The sequence below is a fragment of the Procambarus clarkii genome, chromosome 71 (genome assembly GCF_040958095.1).
Source record: "Procambarus clarkii isolate CNS0578487 chromosome 71, FALCON_Pclarkii_2.0, whole genome shotgun sequence".
Classification (NCBI taxonomy): Eukaryota; Metazoa; Arthropoda; class Malacostraca; order Decapoda; family Cambaridae; genus Procambarus; species Procambarus clarkii.
Window position 1 is genome coordinate 15,159,383 of NC_091220.1, and position 24,615 is coordinate 15,183,997.

Below are 24,615 nucleotides of genomic sequence, written 5' to 3' on the forward strand. Positions count from 1 at the left end.
CTTCCCCATCCCCTTAGTTCCCCTTCATCTTCCTCCCCCCTTCACCACCCATATCCCTTCTCTCAGACAGTTTATTACACAAATACCGAAACCATATAGATCAAGATTTCAGCGCGTGTAAATACAGCTAGGAAAACAATAATTAGTTGGAAGAAATGCGTGTGTGTGTGTGTGGGGGGGGGGGAGTCGAAGGGGGATGGGGGAAAGACGGTGAACTTTCCTCAAGACGTTGGATTCTTGACAATGCCGTCGCGGCCAGTAAAGATGTGTCCTTCAGGGATAAATTAAGTATGAACATATGCAGGAAAACATGAAAGTTCAATTTGTGTGTGTGTGTGCACTCATATAAAATTGATTACGGAAGTTCGCTTCTAAGTGTGTGTGTTTATGTGTTTACTCATTTTTTTTTTTTAATTGTATGTATGTGCATTCATCTAATTGTGCATGTACTTATCTAATTGTGTCTGTATTAATTCACCTAATTGTGAGTGTACTCATCTAACTGCGTGTGTTTACTCAAATAATTGTGAATGTACTCATCTAATTGTGTGTACTTATCAAATTGTGTGTGCAAACTCATCTTATTGTGTATGTGTACGCATCAAATTATATGTATGTACACATCTAATTGTGTGTATATACTCATTTAATTGTGTGTATGTACTCATTTAATTGTGTGTATGTAGTCATTTAATTGCGTGTGCATGAATATGAGTGATTGTGTCTCAAATTCTTTTGTGTCTCAACTACTCAAATTCATCTCCTCTGTTTTAGAGCTGTGACTATCTTACCCTGGAGCCGGGCCAGCAGCCAGCCAGCAATCCCAGCTCCTGCGGGATTTCCCACTGACTGGTCTCTCTCTCTCTGTCGCCAGAAAGCACAGATTCTTTTGAGGTGTTAGATTTCCGTAAAGCGTGAAAAACCTATAGTGAAGGTCTCAACTTATATGTTGCTCTATGCTTAGAAAATAAATTTATATTTCGGTTTTACGTATTCATTGTACAGTTTGTATTTATCTTTGTTGTAATTATTTTTGTTCTACCATGTCAGCTTGCTGTCGTCTACAGGTCTAGTCGACATTTTTGGCAGAACCTCACAGCTCTTGCCAGACCTACATACCTATCATTCTGCTGGAATATATCCATGTTATTCTCATTAGTCAACAGACATCTGAATTGTACTACTTACTCTCCTTGCTCTTTACTGAAAAGCATTAAGAAATATATAACATCTTAAAGACCATTATCGAATACTGCAGATAATGAGAGAATACCTGTTTTTTTCCCCAAATGTCAAAATTCAAAATAGTCTCTGTTTGACATGTGAAGCTAATTAATATTAGTAATTATATTGTTAGAATAAATAGCAAGTATAATCTTTTCATTTATAAGTTATAAAAATCTAAGTGATCAATTATTGTCAACGATGATAGTGTTTCTGATTATTATGATAAATACCTATGATACAGATGGTGTAAATGCTTTGAATATTATGTTAATTACATGAATTATATTGCCTAGATTCGTAAATAACACATTAATATTTAAGTAAATGTCTCACCAAGAGAAGCTAATTTTGTATTATTGATTTTCAATCTTTCTTCAAACTAATACAATATGTAAATATTGTTTTACATATACAATATAATAATAACAATAATAATAATAATAATAATAATAATAATAATAATAATAATAATAATAATAATAATAATAATAATAATAATAATAATAATAATAATAATAATAATAATTTATTTAGGAAAAGTACATACATAGTTGCAGAGTTACAGTACAAACATTCGGTTTCATTTAAAGATAAGAGGTAGTACATACAATACCTAAAGCCACTAGTACGCATAGCGTTTCGGGCAAAAATATGTAAGTACGTTAAATATGTACGTACATAAAATATGTATGTACGTTTCGGACAATATGTAAGTATTGTTAGCAATTTATATGACTCGGGGTGCGGATCACCTGACACCTCTGTGCTTGAATGACACCCCAGGGGAGGCCTAAAGTCTCAATTGGACACCAGAAGAATATCTTTGAGATCCTCTGTTGCTGTGGTTGTTCTGTAACTCAGTGGTTAGCGCTATAAGTTATATGTAACACCAAGAAATGCTATGGTGTATTGGTTAGGGTACTAGTTTTGTCAAAGTGTGTAATACACCTAGTTTCTAAGGTTCGAATCCTTCATAGGAGAAGAGTTCTTGGTGTTATTTATATATATATATATATATATATATATATATATATATATATATATATATATATATATATATGTATATATATATATATATATATATATATATATATATATATATATATATATATATATATATACCAGATATGTAACTGTGTAACCTTGTATAATAAAGTGTACAACATAAAAACAGGGGGTAGTAGAAGTGAACAATCATACGTATTCAGAGTTAAATGGCAAGTTTTTCTCTGAATGCTCTGTGTTCCCTTCTTTGTTTCCTTCTTTACATACATATATATATATATATATATATATATATATATATATATATATATATATATATATATATATATATATATATGCAAACAAGCCTGAATGGTCCCCAGGACTATATACAACTGAAAACTCACACCCCAGAAGTGACTCGAACCCATACTCCCACAACTGGTATGTACAGGGACGCCTTAATCCGCTTGACCATCACGACCGGACATAAGGAAGTGATAGCCGAGGCTATATGAACCACTTCCCCGCCGGCACTCGGATGGTAATCTTGGGCATAGCATTTTATCAAATCACCTCATTCTTTGGGGCACACGTGAGGAACACAAATGCAAACAAGCCTGAATGGTCCCCAGGACTATATACAACTGAAAACTCACACCCCAGAAGTGACTCGAACCCATACTCCCACAACTGGTATGTACAGGGACGCCTTAATCCGCTTGACCATCACGACCGGACATAAGGAAGTGATAGCCGAGGCTATATGAACCACTTCCCCGCCGGCACTCGGATGGTAATCTTGGGCATAGCATTTTATCAAATCACCTCATTCTTTGGGGCACACGTGAGGAACACAAATGCAAACAAGTTGTATATAGTCCTGGGGACCATTCAGGCTTGTTTGCATTTGTGTTCCTCACGTGTGCCCCAAAGAATGAGGTGATTTGATAAAATGCTATGCCCAAGATTACCATCCGAGTGCCGGCGGGGAAGTGGTTCATATAGCCTCGGCTATCACTTCCTTATGTCCGGTCGTGATGGTCAAGCGGATTAAGGCGTCCCTGTACATACCAGTTGTGGGAGTATGGGTTCGAGTCACTTCTGGGGTGTGAGTTTTCAGTTGTATATAGTCCTGGGGACCATTCAGGCTTGTTTGCATTTGTGTTCCTCACGTGTGCCCCAAAGAATGAGGTGATTTGATAAAATGCTATGCCCAAGATTACCATCCGAGTGCCGGCGGGGAAGTGGTTCATATAGCCTCGGCTATCACTTCCTTATGTCCGGTCGTGATGGTCAAGCGGATTAAGGCGTCCCTGTACATACCAGTTGTGGGAGTATGGGTTCGAGTCACTTCTGGGGTGTGAGTTTTCAGTTATATATATATATATATATATATATATATGTCGTACCTAGTAGCCAGAACGCACTTCTCAGCCTACTATGCAAGGCCCAATTTGCCTAATAAGCCAAGTTTTCATGAATTAATATATTTTCTCAAATTTTTTTCTTATGAAATGATAAAGCTACCCATTTCATTATATATGAGGTCAATTTTTTTATTGGAGTTAAAATTAACGTAGATATATAACCGAACCTAACCTAACCTATCTTTATAGGTTAGGTTACGTTAGGCAGCTGAAAAAGTTAGGTTAGGTTAGGTTAGGTAGTCGAAAAAGCATTAATTCATGAAAACTTTGCTTATTAGGCAAATCGGGCCTTGTATAGTAGGCTGAGAAGTGCGTTCTGGCTACTAGGTACGACATATATATATATATATATATATATATATATATATATAGAGAGAGAGAGAGAGAGAGAGAGAGAGAGAGAGAGAGAGAGAGAGAGAGAGAGAGAGAGAGAGAGAGAGAGAGAGAGAGAGAGAGAGAGAGAGGGAGAGAGAGAGAGAGAATCCTGACTCACCACAGTAATACGGCAAATAAACACTTACTAATATGATCCCAACTCTAACATTTCTGCCACAACATGAATAATCCCTGAAAATAAATACTAAGCAATTCGTTTCCTGTTGTTGACGGACTTGGACCAAATAGTAGAGTTACTGCTGGAACAAATCTGTCATTACTAGTAACTTTGGATACATTCTCAGTTCATGGATTATTTTCCAAACCTGAGCATCTAATTTAAATTTCAATAATGTTTATGTGAAGTTTAGTGATGCACTGCTATATATTCACTAGCAACGCAATTATTACTGTTGATAAGTAAATATTATTTAAGCGATTTCTTCGTTAATTTGTAAAACGTAGACTGACACTATTTTTATTTTTTCAGCAGCAATGAGAATGAGGTTCCTCAGAGCTTAGCTGTCTCGTTGTTGGGCACAGCTGGATCCCGTTATTGGGCACAGCTGGGTTCCGTTATTGGGCACAGCTGGGTTCCGTTGTTGGGCACAGCTGGGTTCCGTTGTTGGGCACAGCTGGGTTCCGTTGTTGAGCACAGCTGGGTTCCGTTGTTGGGCACAGCTGGGTTCCGTTGTTGAGCACAGCTGGGTTCCGTTGTTGGGCACAGCTGGGTTCCGTTGTTGGGCACAGCTGGGTTCCGTTGTTGGGCACAGCTGGGTTCCGTTGTTGGGCACAGCTGGGTTCCGTTGTTGAGCACAGCTGGGTTCCGTTGTTGAGCACAGCTGGGTCCCGTTGTTGGGCACAACTGGGTTCCGTTGTTGGGCACAGCTGGGTTCCGTTGTTGGGTACAGCTGTGTTCCATTGTTGAGCACAGCTGGGTTCCGTTGTTGAGCACAGCTGGGTTCCGTTGTTGGGCACAACTGGATCCCGTTGTTGGGCACAACTGGGTTCCGTTGTTGGGCACAGCTGGGTTCCGTTGTTGGGCACAGCTGTGTTCCGTTGTTGGGCACAACTGGGTTCCGTTGTTGGGCACAACTGAGTTCCGTTGTTGGGTATACTTTGCTTCAGGAAAGCCAAGATGAGGAAATAAATCATTTTTAATTGTTTCATAAATATGAGTGTTAAAAGCCCTTACATGAAAACAGTAACTACAAATAAAGTTTGCACTTCTCTTGTAGTTTCTCTACATTGTTCTCAACACTTTGTACTCTCTTCAGTGTAACATCTTATAACATAGTTTAATTACAGTAATTAACAAATTGATGTTATTAACATTAGTAATTAGGATTATAGTGAGATGTGAGATATTAGTGTATTTGATTACGCATTATTTTGTTAACTATCTAGATTTCACAATACACGTGGGGCTAATTAATGATTGAATTTGAACAATTCCTAGATATGTATTTGAATTAGGAACAGATTAGGTGAATTTTTACTTCTTAGATTAGTGCTATGAGATATTTACACATGAATAGTAAGAAAACTACGAGCTTCATTACTTGGCTTTACAATGACATCGTCTAAAGTAAACTGACTAGGACATAGAACAGTCTAAAGTAAACTGACTAGGACATAGAACAGTCTAAAGTAAACTGACTAGGACATAGAACAGTCTAAAGTAAACTGACTAGGACATAGAACAGTCTAAAGTAAACTGACTAGGACATAGAACAGGCTTTAAATTTAGCTCTTGATTTTTATTGGATACTAATTCTTAACTGTTCACCCAGTGGTAATTGGGGACCTGACTGTAAAACGATTGGCGGTTCATGCTCCAGGAGGAACCTAACAAGGGTAAGGATTAACATGCACGTTATTGTGACAGACAACGAGTCTCAATAACGTAGATGAAGATATGATGGTTATCTTGAGGTTATCTTGAGAGGATTTCGGGGCTTTAGTGTCCCCGCGGCCCGATCCTCGACCAGGCCTCCACCCCCAGGAAGCAGCTCGTGACAGCTGACTAACACCCAGGTACCTATTTTACTGCTAGGTAACAGGGGCATAGGGTGAAAGAAACTCTGCCCATTGTTTCTCGCCGGCGCCTGGGATCGAACCCAGGACCACAGGATCACAAGTCCAGCGTGCTGTCCGCTCGGCCGACCGGCTCCTTGATGACCAAACCGCACATTAAAAAATGAAGAAACGATGTTTCAGTCCGTCCTGGACCGACTTGATAATGGTCCAGGACGGACCGAATAGTAGTCGTCTGTTCATTTTCTGATAAGTAGTTTGCTCAGCTCAACATGAACAGTGGGAAGGGAAAGCTCTAAGTCTGCTAACAGGAGCGCGAAATCGTCTACTCTTGAGCCTATGTGTTAAAAAATAACTTAATAAGATCAAAGTACATTGTTATGTTACATCACCTTGAACAAAAAGTGACTGGAGGAACATCTATTTGATCAATATTAAAGTTAAATACAACAGTCCCTAAGGGAATAAAAACATCTTGCTGATACCAATCTTCCACGTCTCAACAATGTCAACAGATCTTTCATTTTTGTCCTGTGACAAGCAAATGTCCAGAAGAATGTTAAAAATTATATTTTATTTAGAATTATGTTAGTATTTTTTGAAAAGATGGAGGTATGGTCACTAAGTGATTTTTATAACAAAAAATACTAACTTTCCCTCATTGGGTGATTCAGATTAAGGGGTCATTTAACCAGTTTTCATACATTACTTTGTTTTAAAAAAGTTCCCATCTGGATATCGATCACTACAACTGAGTAGTGATGAAAAGATTGAACTGCAGGCAAGAGGGTTGTTGCAAGACGACAATTCGTTCGAATAGACATGAACACACATAATAATACCTTATGCCAGAAACACACACAATACCTTATGCCAGAAACACACACAATACCTTATGCCAGAAACACACACAATACCTTATGCCAGAAACACACACAATACCTTATGCCAGAAACACACACAATACCTTATGCCAGAAACACACACAATACCTTATGCCAGAAACACACACAATACCTTATGCCAGAAACACACACAATACCTTATGCCAGAAACACACACAATACCTTATGCCAGAAACACACACAATACCTTATGCCAGAAACACACACAATACCTTATGCCAGAAACACACACAATACCTTATGCCAGAAACACACACAATACCTTATGCCAGAAACACACACAATACCTTATGCCAGAAACACACACAATACATTACGCCAGAAACACACACAATACCTTATGCCAGAAACACATACAATACATTACGCCAGAAACACACACACAATACCTTATGCCCGAAACACATACACAATATATTATGCCCGAAATACACATAATACCTTATACCCGAAACGCTCTGCATATTAGAGGCTTTATGAATTGCACCTGTTTAACCTTCAAATTCTCCAATATCCACGTATATGTATGTACCTTTGCATCAATAAAATAGTATTATTATATTACCTGGTCGTTAAAACCACCCGCCCTGGTTGTCAAGACCAGACCCGGCCTGATTAAGATCACGCCCGACACAGGTGTCTAGAATACATACGACCCAGTCATCAATACTAAACTTGACACAATCAGGATAACACCCGATCCAATAATCAATACCATACCCTCCTCCCCCATATCAAGACCACGTCCGACTTGGTCGTCTAAACTCGAGATAGCACCCGACCTGGTCGTCTGGGTTCTAGACACCACCCGACCTGGTCGTCTGGGTCCTAGACACCACCCGACCTGGTCGTCTCGGTCCTAAACACCACCCGACCTAGACGCTTAAACCTCACCAGTGTGTAAACTCGTGCAGGGTGTTCTACCTTTAGATTTAAAAAGAAAAAATAGCTTTGGTGATTTCGACTCATGCAAAGTTCCCTTCAATGACAGTAGACTATGGGGACAGGTTACTAAAAGAGCATAATTAATATGACAGCAGTATGGAAGTGAATATACATTAATTTTCCTTATTAACATAATTTGCGGCTGGATATTTAACAAGAAGAGCAACAGAGGAGCGAAGCGCACCTTCCCAAATATAGAGCAGAAGGACAGCGTGCAAGAACTGAAGACGAGAAGGGGGAAATGCAGCCCAAACTTGTAGATACATCACGATACTAAATATTTACGTTAAATACATTAGAAATCACTGGTTCCGAACAATCGAATTTACTTAAAACACACACAAAAAACACACACATGCATAAATGAGTAACCAAACTGGACGGCGGTTGGTACGCTCTCTCGAGACAGTGGGTTGCCAAGAGGGAAAAATTTGCCGCAGGTGACCAGGCCTGGCGAAGTGCTATTCTTAACTTACCGGAGCTTGTGTTACACCTCACGTGGCGACCTGGTAAGTCGGTGGACCAGGCGCCCTCAGACGCCCTTCCGTGGGTGCTCGAGACGGTGGTGAGCTCGAGACGTGGTGTGCTCGTGGTGGTGCAGTGAAGCGCGGCTTGTAAGTTACAAGTTCACTTTGAATTCAGTATATTTGTGTGTGTTGTTATAGAAAAGTGATTTGTTTTTATAACAGCGATAGCCTATTGTGAGTAAATTATTGCAAACAGTTTATAAACTGTATACAATGAGCTTGTAAGTTACAAGTTCACTTTGAATTCAGTATACTTGTGTGTGTTGTTATAGAAAAGTGATTTGTTTCTATAACATCGATAGCTTAATGTGTGTAAATTATTGCAAAATAATAGCCCATGAAGGTAGTGCTACTTGAAAGGATTTATGAACAGCTGGAAATGTTCACTCGCACAGATGGTAGTTACGAACATTAGCGATACTTCGTAATACTTACGATTAAGACCGGGCTTAGATAAAGAAGTGACCTAGGGCCATCACACACGAAGTTGTGATCACCCATATAACCTACGTCGTCTTGTATAATGAAGGCTCCAATATTTTGTTGAACTAATATGATATTTTTTTAATTGAAAACTATTAGAATAACCGCTATTTATTATACAAATTTTAAAAGGGAACGCCTTAATATTTCAATCTGAATTGTAGGATTTGTGTTGAAATAACAGTTACACGTAATGCAGGATTTCTCCCAATTTCACTTTTGTTCGAGGTAAACTAAAAGAATAATTAGCTGTTGAACATTTAATGTAACATGACATCTACAGTTAATTATTCCTTTAGTTTACCTCGAATAAAGATGACATTTGGAGAACTCCTCTTCCAATTAAGCCAAGATGCATGAGCACTAGTCAGAGGGATAGAAGAGCTAAACAAGAAAATAATCAACACAGAATATGCATGTATATATATATATATATATATATATATATATATATATATATATATATATATATATATATATATATATATATATATATATATATATATATATAATGTGTGTGTGTGTGTAAATCACGAAAATAAACACGTGATGAAAAATGTGACAGTGTCAGTCCACGGAGGAAGAATTGAAACAGGAATTTCCTTAAGTACTCGTATATTAATACATCTTCAGAAAGAATGATTTTTTTCTTGAAGTTTCAAGTGGCTGGTATAATTTACGTGTTTCAATAGTTTGATGCCTTCCGCTAAGGTGCAACTTAGCATCTTAAAAGGCACAGAAAAAGTGAGAAAAACAGCAATATATATATTCTATGCGATTGTGATGAGATGAGAAGCTGTTCCCCTGTCGAGAGGACCTTGTAAACTGGACTTGCATTTTCACTGGTTGATTGAGGCGAGAGGTGTAGTGTAGACTGCTCCTACCATAATATAAAGATGATCCATTCTAGAAGCATTGATCTATTTTATTTTTGTAACTTGAGTATTGATTGTAGTGTAAGCACAGACCCTTACTAGCACCACCACCCAACATCACGTCCACTGATCTACCTAGTCGACCTCATATCGTAGGGCTGTATGTTTGCTGTCTGCTAGTGTACGCTAAACATAACGCAAGAAACCAATTACATTTTCGTAACTAGCAGCTAAAAAAAATAGCTTTAACTGATGATATATATTAATGATATTTTCACTTTCGTTGCAGAAACATCCTGACAAGGTTATTCGATATTTGAGAATTAGACGACTTTAGGCATTCACCACCAACATGCCCGGCCACGTAAAGAAATCCACGGGTCCCGACCCTGATCCCACCGAGTTCTTGTTCATCTCCATCGAGATGAAGATGCAGGACGCCACCAAGCCTTACGACGCCAAGAAGTCCTGTTGGGTACCTGACCCCAAAGAGGGCTACATCGAGGGTGAGATTCAAGGCACCAAGGGCGATCTTATCACCGTCTATGCTGGTGGCGAGACCAAGGACTGGAAGAAGGATCTGGTCGGTCAGGTCAACCCTCCCAAGTACGAGAAATGCGAGGACATGTCCAACTTGACCTACCTTAACGATGCCTCCGTCCTCTACAACTTGAAGTCCCGTTACGTCGCTAAGCTCATCTACACCTACTCCGGTCTCTTCTGTATCGCCATCAACCCCTACAAGCGCTACCCCATCTACACCAACCGCGCAGTCAAAATCTACCAGGGCAAGAGGCGTAATGAGGTGCCTCCCCATCTCTTCGCTATCGCTGACGGCGCCTACATGAACATGCTGCAAGGTGAGTGTATCAGTTATTATTTTAGTATTAGAAAAAGAGACTGTCACAGACATTTATGGTTTCACTTATGTTACCCCAAAACTGTAAAATACTATCATAGATTAATAACCTTGGAATATAAACACAGAAACTAAAGTGATATAATTATTCTCTTTCTTAACAGATGGCGAGAACCAGTCTATGCTTATCACGTAAGTTCAATAAAACTTGTACGTTCATATACCCTGATTCTATTATTCATCTATGTACTAAAATATTATTAGCTTATGAGGATGGACAAAGAAAAGTTTAAATGTCACTATCCAAATTACTTTCCATTCGCTATAAATGATAAAAAAATAAAGATTTGTAAGTAGACAATGTTGAAGTACTTAGTATCACATACTCTACAATATCATTTGTACTCTTCTATATAATTTTGTCCCTGTAATTCTAATTTTCTATTTCTCTCCCACAGCGGTGAGTCCGGTGCCGGCAAGACTGAGAACACCAAGAAGGTACTCTCCTACTTCGCCAACGTCGGCGCCACCACCAAGAAGAAGGGAGAAGTTGAGAAGGCTGTAAGTACCAAAGATTTCCTTTCTAATTTCAACTCTACATTAACTACCAATAAATGGACAAAAACTTAGTGCACAACTACTAAGATCAAATATTAGATTTAATTCATGCCGATATCATCTTCATACCCAAAACAGTTTGCAGGTTTTAAAGCGTGACAACCGAATACCGCCAGAGAAAAAATCATATCAATTTATTACTAGAAATATAGTATACGGAAAACAAAATAAGACATGAAAACTGCTCCTTGCTGCACCCCTTTGTCCCAAGAGAAGGACTCTGGACACACATTATTCCTTACCACAAGTCGTGCTATATTTACAAACATTTTGTGAACTCTTGTTATACAAGAGATAACAAAGCATCTCTCTCACTTCAGAACCTGGAGGACCAGATCATCCAGACCAACCCTGTACTGGAAGCCTTCGGTAACGCCAAGACCACCCGTAACGACAACTCTTCCCGCTTCGTAAGTTCCTCTTACTCACTGCTCTTAAACACCAAGAATATTAGTGCTGATATATTTACAAATTAAACTAACTTGTGACGTTTGATATGTTTTATCTTTCTTGATTAGTGATGGATTATCTGTCCTTAACATAGGGTAAGTTCATCCGTATCCACTTCCAAGCCAGCGGCAAGCTATCAGGTGCTGACATTGAGGTCTACCTGCTGGAGAAGGCTCGCGTCATCTCCCAGCAACCTGCTGAACGCTCCTACCATATCTTCTACGAGTTGATGTCAGACCAAATCAAGACAATTAAACGTAAGTGTTGTTTAACATGATTGGAGAATATGATTATTAATCACAAATATATTTCATATTTTACCTCTATACACCTACAAAATATCTAGGGTGAATTTTATGAAAACAAAGTGCAAAACAAAACTTAAAGTATGAAATATTATATTCCCACTTAAATGAAAATGGTTCCCACTATTTGAAAGCCTCTATCATTTTGAAAACAAAGTCAGTGACACAACAATACTTGTGAGGCATTTCTTTCATTTCAAAATTACTTAAATCGTCTGGAAAAATCATTATTGAATATAACGTCACGTAAACACTGGCTTGTGGAAACAACGACAATATTGTATCATCTAAAAGTCGTAAAATCACTTCATACTAGGTAGAAATATTTTTAAATTACTTTATACGCGTACTGGCAATTCGTGCGGATATAAAGTCAATGCTATAACAATATTTGGTGTTGAGAATGTATATACTAACGTAGATAAACTGGGTCGTAATATGTCATAACAATTATAATTTTCACGTTTATTGAACTTCAATATTACCATTTTTCATTAACAAGCGAGACAAATTATGTGCACATAAATGGGAATTAATATTTGCACATTTTGCTCCTAGTTTTCGTCTCATTTGACGTGTGTCGCAACACTTAATACATTTGAGGCGTGTCTTCTCACTCACCACATATATGGTGCATCTCCTTACTACATATGAGGCGTCTACTCTCGCTCACAAAATTTAATAATATCCCATCAAAACATAATATCACCAAAAACAAAACAAAAAGTACACAGGAAGAATCTCCACCATTTGGTCCCATTGCCTACATGTTTACTCCCATCTGCAGCCCTGTGTTACCTTAGCAACGACATCTACGATTATCACTACGTGTCTCAGGGCAAGGTCACCGTCCCCTCCATTGATGACGGCGAAGACATGCAGTTCTGTCACGTGAGTGGTTTAACTAGGCGTATCAATCCGGCCCAAACACCGGTGTGAGTGCTTTCAGTATTAGAATACAAACCTTACAATCGATATGTTGGGGGACTAATATCGATTGGGTAGATCTTACTGTTGTTATACTTTGTATTTTACATTTATACATATACTAAGATTTATCTCTACACAAATACTAAAATTTATCAATGATCCCTTTCACTGTTCAGATCTGAAAAGGAAATCAGACGAACAGTACAAACAAAACAGATAAAAGCATGTCATTTCTCTGTCCCTCACTGTCCACTACTTCTCAAAAGGCAACAGTATCATAGAAGATACGAGAGGCAACGTGCGACATATTTTCCTCTTTTAATATCTGAATCCGGTACAGGTGACCAGATGCTGACTTATCCCGTCTTCTTCTTCTTGTGTTTACCTGCTGACGACAACTCTACTGCCATACGTTATTCCATGGCAGGTCTCTGCACCTTACATATATATATATATATATATATATATATATATATATATATATATATATATATATATATATATATATATATATATATATATATATATATATATAAACAATTGTGTAAATTTAATTTTTTAACAAAATTCAATACCAGTTATATTCTAAAACAATTTCTCGACAGCTACATCATCAGATATATCACAATCTAATTTTGTGTTGTTCATTTCTGGTGAGTTAACTCTTGTATTAGGAATTTAACACCGAGCTGAGAATTAGTTGTCATTAGATTCATCCGTTGGTAAACGTTGATGGAGTTTCCATACAATTTATGCAGAGGTTTTACCATATCCTATTTATTTTGTAATTTCTTTACATAATGAAGCATGTTGAAGGTTTATACTGATTTGTGAAAATGTGTGACGACATGATAATTCCATGGTGACTGATGTTCCGCGTGTCTGCTCTCCTCCAGGACGCCTTCGACATTCTTGGCTTCACTCCTCAAGATGTTGAAGAGGTCTACAGAGTCACCGCCGCTGTCATGCACATGGGTGAGATGAAATTCAAACAGAAGGGTCGCGATGAGCAGGCTGAAGCCGACGGCACTGAGGTATACAGTTTCCTCTATTATTTGAATGTATATGTAGAGTAAATATCATTAAAGCTACTTAATTCCCTTCCAAGCGTTCAACAAGTCATACTGATTTAGTGTTTTCTCCTGATAGCTGTCATACCTTATTGACAGTAGCCTTCTCCTGGAAAACAAGAATGCAATTATGCATGTATGGTAACAACCAAAGTATACGCTAAATTCATTCTTCCTTTACAGACTGGTGACATTGTAGCAAAGTTGCTCGGTGTTACCGGTGATGACCTGTACAGGAACATTACCAAGCCTAAGATCAAGGTCGGTTCTGAGTTTGTATCCAAGGGTATGAACGTGAATCAGTGTAACTACTCAGTTGGTGCCCTGGCTAAGGGTCTGTTCGATCGTGTCTTCAAGTGGCTGGTAGTAAAGTGTAACAAGACCCTGGAGACTGGCCAAAAACGTCATTCCTTTATTGGTGTGCTCGACATTGCCGGCTTCGAGATCTTCGACGTAAGTGTCTTCCATCATGTTTCTTCTTTCCATTTGTATTGTCACGGTATATAGAGTATATATTTGCGTAAAAAAATATTATTATATAAATTGAACTTACTTATATTAACATGTTCAAAATGGAGTGTTCAGTGATTCAACTGAAAATATGTTCACTAAGAATTTGAAATGGAAACCCACACAAATTCTCTCTTGTTATAAATGATTCTTGGTTGCCCCGAACAGTACAACGGCTTCGAGCAGATCTGTATCAACTTCTGTAACGAGAAGCTGCAGCAGTTCTTCAACCATCACATGTTTGTGCTGGAACAAGAGGAGTACAAGAAGGAAGGTATCAACTGGGTCTTCGTCGACTTCGGTATGGACCTGCAGGCCTGCATCGAGCTCTTCGAGAAGGTAAGTCTCTAAAACAAGAATGACAGCTGTGAAAAATGATATTATGAAATTTATTTAGTTTTACATTTTTGTATGTCACATTCACTAACTTTTATTCGTGATTTCGACAGAAAATGGGTCTTCTCTCCATCCTAGAGGAAGAATCTATGTTCCCCAAGGCTACCGACAAGTCCTTCCAGGAGAAGTTGAACGCCAACCATCTGGGCAAATCTCCCGTGTTCATCAAGCCCAAGCCACCCAAGCCCGGCGAGGTCGAGGGCCACTTCGCCATTGTTCACTACGCCGGTACTGTCACTTACAACTTGGCGGGCTGGCTGGAGAAGAACAAGGATCCTCTCAACGACACCGTCGTCGACCAGCTCAAGAAGTCCTCCAACGAGCTTATCGTTACCATCTTCGCTGACCATCCTGGACAGTCAGGTCCTGCTGAATCTGGCGGAGGCAAAGGTGGTAAGTATTTCTTATTTTTATACAGCTATTTCGACAACGCTCCGTGCAAAAACGGTAGAAATAATTTTCCAACATTGAATTTTTTACTTGTCATTATCATTCAAATGACTTGAATGATAATGAAATTATCAGAAATTGAATGTAGAAATTACGTACTACATATTAAACATAAGATGACAGGGAATATAAAATGATTAATAAATATACACTTCTTTCATTTGTAAAAAGCTGAATGCACTATACACTTTCACTTCCGGGTTTAGAAGCAAAGTTAATTATTCATTTATCTTTCCACAGAGTACTTGGTCCTACTATCCTGATGACTGAGATGCTTCCGACAGTCACTGTTTTCTGTAATGGCATCAGTGGAACTAAGCAAAAGTTTCCCGTTATTCTGTTCTCATCTCTTGAATCCATATATTGCTAGGCAAATGATTTTGACTAGACCAGCTAAAATTAATACCCTGAGAAAAAACATTCATAATAAAATATAATTTCAAATGCAAGTTTCTAAAACTTTTATCTCTTTTAGGCGGTAAGAAATCTGGCTCCTTCAAGACAGTGTCTTCTGGATACAGGGTAGGTTTTATTTGCTTTTACCTATGGCTGGACTTTAATCAATTACAAAATATAATATAAATAGTACATCACATCATTTGGAATTAATTTTTAAATAAATAATATTAAAATATGTCTAATTTCAAATGGACAAACATGTATTGAAATATAAAACCTTTATTCGAGGCATTATAAATAATGCATATATAAAATATTTTACTTTCAAAAGTTTTGAGTAGAATTCTTATTACAAAAGCCACGGAAAGACTGGGTATAACTCGAAAATAGAAACAAAATACGTGATCAGTATGTTTTGTTTATTACATCAATAATACTTGTAACAGGGCCTCATGCAACTGTATTATTCCTGGCTGATTAGTTTACTAATTATTGGCGCTCTGTTCCCTGCCACAGGACCAGCTCAATAACTTGATGAGGACCCTGAACTCTACTCACCCCCACTTCATCCGATGCATCGTCCCCAACGAGACCAAGTCCCCAGGTAGGTAGCTTCATATAAACACTGTATCGTCCCCAACGAGACCAATACTGCAGATTATTAGTAGGGTCACTCACTATTCAGTCTGCATCGTTATTGGCAGTGTAAAAGGCTTTCATGAAGATAGTTTAATCGTTCTATATAAAAGTTATCTTTGTTCATAAAACATTATTTCACTGAATTGTCTTAGTAAATGCTCTTTCCAAGTTCTTCCTGTAAATAAATGTGAAAGGTCAGATATTAACTAAATTTAGTTCAATAATAATTCACTGATGGTGAAGGAAAGACCTTCCTTCAAGCACTATTGCATTGTAGTAAGTTTATCAATAATTCAGTTTTGTTATCAGCAGTAGTACCTGACAGTAATTTATACGGATTTCAGATTTGTATTAAATGAGTAACCGAGCTTATTTAATACAAGATAATGTATTAGAACATTCGATCATGTTTAAGACCGTGTACACTTCTTTCTTCAGGTGTGACTGAGGCCGGCCTTATCATGCATCAGCTCACCTGTAACGGTGTGCTTGAGGGCATCCGTATCTGTCGTAAGGGCTTCCCCAACAGGATGGTCTACCCTGACTTTAGGCACCGGTGAGTATTGGTAAAAACAATATTACAAATAGATCATTATTTCAGGTTGTAGCTAAATCTGGACTAAAATGTAAAATTTATTGCTTCAGTTTCAAACATCCAATGTAATAGTGTCATGCTGGATTTCCATAATGCTTTCTCGCACAGAAAAAAATTAAGTGAATTGGTTATATATACTCGTTCAATTACAGCTACAAGATCCTGGCTTCTAAGGAGATGACTGAGATATCTGACTCGAAGGCGGCTGCTAAGGCTTGCTTCGACAAGTCCGGTCTCGACGAGGAACTCTACCGCTTGGGTAACACGAAGGTAAATTAAATTATTAAGTTTAATTTGTTACATGGTAATATACTTGTGCTAGCTGTAATCTTTTAAAGCAAAACTTAAGCAAGTTTTGATTTTAATTTAACAATTTCTTAACCCCGAATGATGGATTTGTTTTAACTTGTCTTAAAATGTTTAATACTGATTCATACTGGATAATTTACAAGCAATTTCTATGATAGTAAATAAAAAACTGGCTAGTGAAAGCTTAATAATAAAATCTTGACTTGAAATGGATTAACTATGATTCATAAATCTCTAACTATTTTCAGGTGTTCTTCCGAGCTGGTGTCCTGGGTACTTTGGAGGAGATCCGAGATGCCCGCTTGGGTAAGATTATCACCTGGATCCAATCATGGATCCGTGGCTTCACCGGCAGAAGGGAATTCGGAAGACTTCAAGAGCAGCGCGTTTCTCTCGTTGTTGTTCAACGCAACCTAAGGAAGTTCCTTTCAATGCAGTCCTGGGTCTGGTTTAACCTTTGGCAGAAGGTCAAGCCCCTTCTTCATGTTACTCGTATTGAAGACGTAATTTATGAGCTGAAACAGAAAGCCCTTAAAGCCCAGGAAGACTATGACAACGAATTAAAGGCTCGCCAGGATTTGGAAGCTGCTATTGCTACTCTTCAAGAAGAAAAGAATAACATGCTGACTGCTCTTGAATCTACCAAGGGCAATATGTCAGAGTTCCTTGACAAACAGGCCAAACTTCAATCTCAAAAGCATGAGCTAGAAGTTCAGTTTAATGTAAGTATAACATCGGGGGTCTTGGTAACTCTGCAATTGTAGTGATGTTACATCTTGTGGAAAATCAGTTATTCGGCCTAGGGAAAGGGCCTCTATACAAGCCTAAAGTATATACACGGGGTTTTCTGTCACCAATGAAACGAATCATTAACATAAAATAGTAGACGTTTGCGAATAAAAAAACAGGCACAAATTTTTAATCCCACTACCTAAATTTCGTTCAATAAACATTGTTAAAAAATTCAGCAATATACTTCTCATATATATTATATATGATTTATGGATATATATTCGCAGTTATTATGAATTATGTTTTCTATTTATTATATTTGTGTTTATTACTCTTTTCAGGAAATTAGCGAGCGTCTTGTGAAGGAAGAGGAAGCACGTGGATCACTATCCCTAGAGAAGAAACAGACCGAACAAGAAATTGGAAACATGAGAAGGGACTTTGAAGATATGGAACTTTCACTGCAGAAGGCAGAACAAGATAAAGCTGCCAGGGACCATCAAATTCACAACATTACAGAAGAAATTGCACACCAGGAAGAACTCCTTAACAAGGCAAACAAGGAAAAGAAGCATCTTCAAGAGCTTGGCCAAAAGGCTTCTGATGAATTCCAGGGAATTGAAGACAAATGCAATCATCTCCACAACATTAAGACAAAGCTCGAGCAAACCCTGGATGAGCTTGAGGACTCACTGGAGCGGGAAAAGAAACTGCGTAGTGACGTGGAGAAGAACAAGAGGAAAGTTGAAGGAGACCTTAAGCTCACTCAAGAGGCTGTGGTTGACTTAGAACGAAATTATAAGGATATTGAAAGTACTATCCAACGAAAAGATAAGGAGTACGTTGCACTTGCTAGCAAGCTCGAGGATGATCAGGGTGCGCTTTCGAAGGTCCAGAGGCAGATAAGAGAGCAGCAGTCCCGAATTGAGGAGCTCGAACAGGAGGTTGAACATGAGCGTCAAGCCCGTGCGAAGGCTGAAAAGGGAAAGAGCAGTCTTGCTCGTGAGCTTTCAGAACTCACAGATCGTCTGGACGAAGCTGGTGGAGCCACCGCTGCCCAGGTGGAGCTGAATAAGAAGCGTGAAGCAGAACTGGCCAAACTCCGCCGCGACCTCGAGGAGACGACCATCCAGCATGATTCTGCTCTTAATCTTCTTCGTAAGAAGCATAATGATGCCGTCGCTGAAATGTCAGAACAGGTCGACCACCTCAACAAGACGAAGGCAAAGTAAGCAACTGAGTAGTTCTCACATGGTTGCCATGTATTATGCAGTAAGAATTACTAGGAAATATATAACGTAATATTGATCTCAATAACGAGAAACTAAATACTTAATAAGCTCTCAGGACTAACACAACCATTCAATATTTGCAGGATTGAAAAAGAGAAGAATACTCTGAAGCGTGAGGCAGATGATGCCAAATCAGCCATGGACGGTCTTACCCGAGACAAGGTAAACAAAATGTATTTTTTTACTATTAGATATTACTTATTAGTAATATATGATATTTAATGATAAATTGTTTGTGTAGACGTATTTCGTCAGGTAAGAATTTACCTGACGAAATACGTCATATACATATATTATATACTAAATATTCTATTCAATAATTCTACTCAATATATAAGAAAACAATTAGATTTTTTTTATATTAATTTTCACTAAATTTCTAGGCTGCTGCAGAGAAGTCATTGAAACAGTTCCAGCAGCAAATAGCTGAACTTAATGCCAAGTTTGAAGAATCCACCCGGACTCTCAATGACTTTGACGCCGGGAAGAAAAAGCTTGCAATTGAAAATGCTGATCTTCTGCGCCAGCTTGAAGAGGCTGAAAACCAATTGGGACAGTTGTCTAAGATTAAAGTCTCTCTTCATTCTCAACTTGACGATTCCAAAAAGGTCGCCGATGAGGACAGCAAAGTAAGTACTTGCATCTACTATCATCTTCAGACATTTAATATATTTTCCTACCTGTAACAAATAATTATTCTATCAATATTTTCAAGTTAAAATGTAATTTTATAACGCTAAATGAATGAGCTCTTTACTCCAAAGTTTTCAGATAACATTATTCATAAACATATGATAAAAGGAGATCCATCTCGCCTTGCAGAGACCTATTATCCCAACCTGTCCTCTTTATAGCACGTCGCATTTTGACGTATATTTTACTAAAGGTCAAACACTGATGTACAAGAAAACGGTAGGGGCTCACGATATTAATATAAAGTCCAGTTTTCTATCTGTGGGTGCTCTGGTTGGTTAGGTTAGGACACTAGAGCACGACAACTTCTTGACGTTGGGAACGCTCGTGAGAACGGACTGAATATGCACTTTTAAAATTCTTACACATTTAAAATTTTATAAAATTAGAGCAATAGTCTATCCACTGATATTTTCACATTTTAAGTGTAAATATTTTGCCTCCCATAGGAACGTGCAATTCTTCTTGGAAAGTATCGCAACTTGGAGCATGACATTGATGGCCTTCGAGAACAACTAGATGAAGAGAGTGAGAGCAAGACTGACTTACAGCGCCAGCTGACCAAAGCTAATGCTGAATCCCAAATGTGGCGCTCGAAATATGAGTCTGAGGGTGTTGCCCGCGCAGAGGAGATTGAAGCTTCCCGATTAAAGCTTGCTGCACGTCTTGAAGAAGCCGAAGCTCAGATTGAACAACTCAACGTGAAGAACCTAGCCTTGGAGAAATCAAAGGAGAAACTTGGTGCAGACTACGATGAAACGTTGATTGCAATTGAACGTGCTGAAGCGTTAGCTCAGGCTGCAGAAAAGAAACAGAAGAACTTCGATAGAATAATTTCCGAATGGAAGTTGAAGGTTGACGATCTTGCTGCTGAACTCGATGCTTCTCAGAAAGAATGCCGCAACTACTCGACAGAACACTTCCGCGTTAGGGCAGCCTACGAAGAAAATCTTGAACACCTCGACACTGTTCGCCGCGAGAACAAAAACTTAGCTGATGAGATCAAGGACCTGATAGATCAGATTGGCGATGGTGGCCGAAACTACCATGATCTTACGAAGAACGTCAAACGTCTTGAGATCGAGAAAGAAGAACTTCAGGCAGCTCTTGAGGAGGCCGAATCTGCTCTTGAACAGGAGGAGAACAAGGTACTTCGTGGTCAACTTGAACTAAGCCAGGTTAGACAAGAAATCGACAAACGAATTCAGGAGAAAGAAGAGGAGTTTGACAATATTCGGTATGTAATGAATTTTTCTGGGTTTAACATAGGTAGCACTTTCACTTTGGTATTATCAGTTTTCTTAATGAATTCAGAATATCTACACTAAAAGTAGTGTACTTTTACACTACAAATTAATAAAATGTATTATACAAATGTATCAAATTTTTGTTTTTGATTTCAGTAAGTGTCACATCCGGGCTCTCGAGTCCATGCAAGGTTCCCTCGAGGCAGAGGCAAAGGGTAAGGCTGAGGCTCTCCGCCTGAAGAAAAAGCTCGAGTCTGACATCAGTGAACTCGAAATCTCTCTTGACCATTCAAGCAAGGCATATACTGACCTACAAAAGAGTTTCAAGAAGCTTCAGAACGAACTAAAGGACACACAAGCAAAGGCCGAAGATGAACAGCGTCTCGCTTCAGAATACCGTGAACAATATGCCATATCTGAACGCCGCGCTAATTCTCTCCACGGTGAGCTAGAAGAATCAAGAACTCTTCTTGAACAGTCCGACCGTGGCCGTCGTCAAGCAGAGTCTGATCTTACTGACGCAAATGAGCAGTACAGCAACCTCAGTGCCCAATATAATACCGTTTCCATTGCTAAGAGGAAGCTTGAAGGCGAATGGCAGACTCTTCACGTAAGCATTACTTAAATATTTGTTATTAGAATTGTTATATTTGCATGACAAAACTTTTTCGGTTAGGTTCGCTATTATTACTCTTCAAAAACTTATTTTAAACATAAACTTTGATCAAACTAAAGAGTTTAGACTTAAGTAGGACTAGACTTTAGGAAATAGGTATAAACATGGATAAGTGCAAGGGTGCTTTTGTTATTTCAAGATCCGTGTAACGATTTTGAATATATCGAATCATTCAAATTAACAGAAGCTAATGTTGCCAAGAAGACGTAAAGTAAGGCCTTCTTTTAACATTCTCACGGTCTTTTCTTGTCTAGTTTATACTGTGATAATTACCTAGAGTCTAGATTCCTCACTTAATTTTAGTATTAAATTCATGATATATACAAGTGTGTGTGTGTGTGTGTGTGTGTGTGTGTGTGTGTGTGTGTGTGTGTGTGTGTGTGTGAAAAGCAATATGCGATGGAAAGAATAATAATGGATATTGACAGGAATATTTGGCTACATATTTATTCATATTTCTATATCAGGCTGATTACGAGGACATGTTGAACGAGGCCAAGAACTCCGAGGACAAGGCCAAGAAGGCCATGGTTGACGCCGCCCGCCTGGCTGATGAGCTCCGCGGTGAGCAGGAACACGCCCAGAATCTGGAGAAGGTGCGCAAGAGCCTGGAAGTATCTGTCAAGGAACTCCAAGTTAAGCTTGAGGACAGCGAAAGCTTTGCCGTGAAGACTAGCAAGAAGTCTGTTGGCAAGTTGGAGGGTCGTGTCCGCGAACTGGAAGGCCAGCTCGACGATGAGGCCCGCCGTCATTCTGATGCCCAGAAGAACCTGAGGAAGTGTGAGAGGCGCATCAAGGAGCTCACCTTCCAGTCCGACGAGGACAAGAAGAACCACGAGAGGATGCAGGACCTTGTTGACAAGCTGCAACAGAAGATCAAGACCTACAAGCGCCAGATCGAGGAGGCCGAGGAGATCGCCGCCCTGAACTTGGCCAAGTTCCGCAAGGCCCAACAGGAGGTTGAAGAATCTGCAGTTTAAGTCATTACTTTGACTTATATTCAGTGTAAATAAAGACAAACACGTTAATGCCTCAGTTATGAGGAATATCCACTATTAATGTGGTAAAACAAAGTTAATATATTATTTATTTACATAGTAATATGAGTAACTGATGATTACACTGAATATCTAGAATCATCTTAATTAATGTAAAATAACTCATACTGATAAGAATACATGAAAACGTTACACAATTATAAATTGTATGAGAATATAAATATATATTTGATGAAAGATCAAAGCAAGTTTTATTTAATTCTACCTGTTAAGTTATTTATTATTTTATACCTATGAAGACTGTATAAATTACTTATACTTGTAAAGTAGAGGCCCTATCATTTTCTTATACCTGACAAGGCGCCATCATTTACTTACACAGGTGAAGGCTCTATCATTCACTTATGGCTATCGTCAAGGCTATCATATATTTATACTGGTCAAAGCTCATATCATTTACTTTTACTTGTCAAAGCTCTATAATTTACTTATATCAGTCAAGGCTCTATAATACTTTTACCGCCCAAGGCTCTATTATTAGCTTATATTGGTCAAAGCTATCATTTACTTACACCGATTAAGGCTTTATCGTTTACTTATACCGGTCAAGGCTCTATTACAAATACAAATATAAATATTTATTCAGGTAAAGTACATACATACAAGGTAAGATACAAAAGTCGATGGATTTATAGATAGAGCTAGTACATACAATGCCTAAAGCCACTATTACGCAAAGCGTTTCGGGCTTACTTATAATTGTTGAGGCTTTATCATTTACTTATAACATTTAAAAAACAATCTTAAACTTATATTTGGCAAAGGCTCTATAATTTACTTACACCGGTCAAGGCTCTATTATTTACTCATACTTGTCATGTAAGTAATTATCAAAAGGTGCCAAGCCGGGAAAACAATGTAGCACCATCAAAGTGCAGGATATTCAGAAGGGGTTAAATGTCACTAAGGATGCAAATACGAGAACAAAAGCGCATCAAGCGAGCAGTATCGAAGGTATGTGAGTCACCAACGATTCTATCGAGGGACAAATGACAGCGAGGGACGGTCCGAAAGCAAGACACACACATACACATCCTGGAAGTCTGGACATGCAACAAGGATATGCACGACCGTAAGAGGGACAATGCAGATTGGACAATAAGGAGCAGGGCGGCGCTTCATTAAGTGCCTGTAAGTTAAACGTGTATGGCCAATACGTAACCTCGCCAGAGCCATTTCCCACCGCCGGTTACGGTGGTAGGAAGAAGGCCATGGGGACACGCTACCCTTCAAAGCACGCAGTTTGTTACCGGTAACAGAAGACCAACGACCGTGCCAGCGAGCACGGATTGAGAAATGAATAGCTGGGTTGATATCGGAATAAGGAACAATTTGGGGGGGAAATAAGACAAGTGCAGATAGCCTCCTTAGTGGCAGCGTTCAGCACTCATTTAAGGACACATAAATATGGCTACCCAGCAAAAACTCGACTGCCTTAAATCTGCTGGAGATAAGAAACAGCCAATGTTGAATTTCGACTACTACATGATGGTCAAGGCTTTATCATTTACTTATACTTATTATGGCTTTATCATTCACTTAAACCTCTCCTCTCAAGGATCTATAATTTACTTATACTTGCTAAGTAAAGGATCTGTT

General features: G+C 38.6%; 1 protein-coding gene across 1 annotated transcript; it reads left to right on the plus strand.

Moving 5' to 3' along the window:
• Positions 1–8,372: 8,372 nt before the first annotated feature.
• Positions 8,373–23,200, plus strand: LOC123745568 (myosin heavy chain, muscle). The gene is made up of 22 exons (XM_069312068.1): positions 8,373–8,517; positions 10,078–10,648; positions 10,812–10,839; positions 11,106–11,208; positions 11,586–11,675; positions 11,810–11,972; positions 12,808–12,911; positions 13,847–13,984; positions 14,204–14,473; positions 14,699–14,869; positions 14,980–15,316; positions 15,852–15,898; positions 16,292–16,379; positions 16,853–16,970; positions 17,162–17,279; positions 17,567–18,040; positions 18,392–19,278; positions 19,426–19,504; positions 19,726–19,971; positions 20,485–21,272; positions 21,439–21,892; positions 22,426–23,200. Exons 2-22 carry the CDS (start codon positions 10,141–10,143, stop codon positions 22,936–22,938), a joined length of 5,724 nt encoding a protein of 1,907 aa, XP_069168169.1. The 5' UTR covers positions 8,373–8,517; positions 10,078–10,140; the 3' UTR covers positions 22,939–23,200.
• Positions 23,201–24,615: the final 1,415 nt, after the last annotated feature.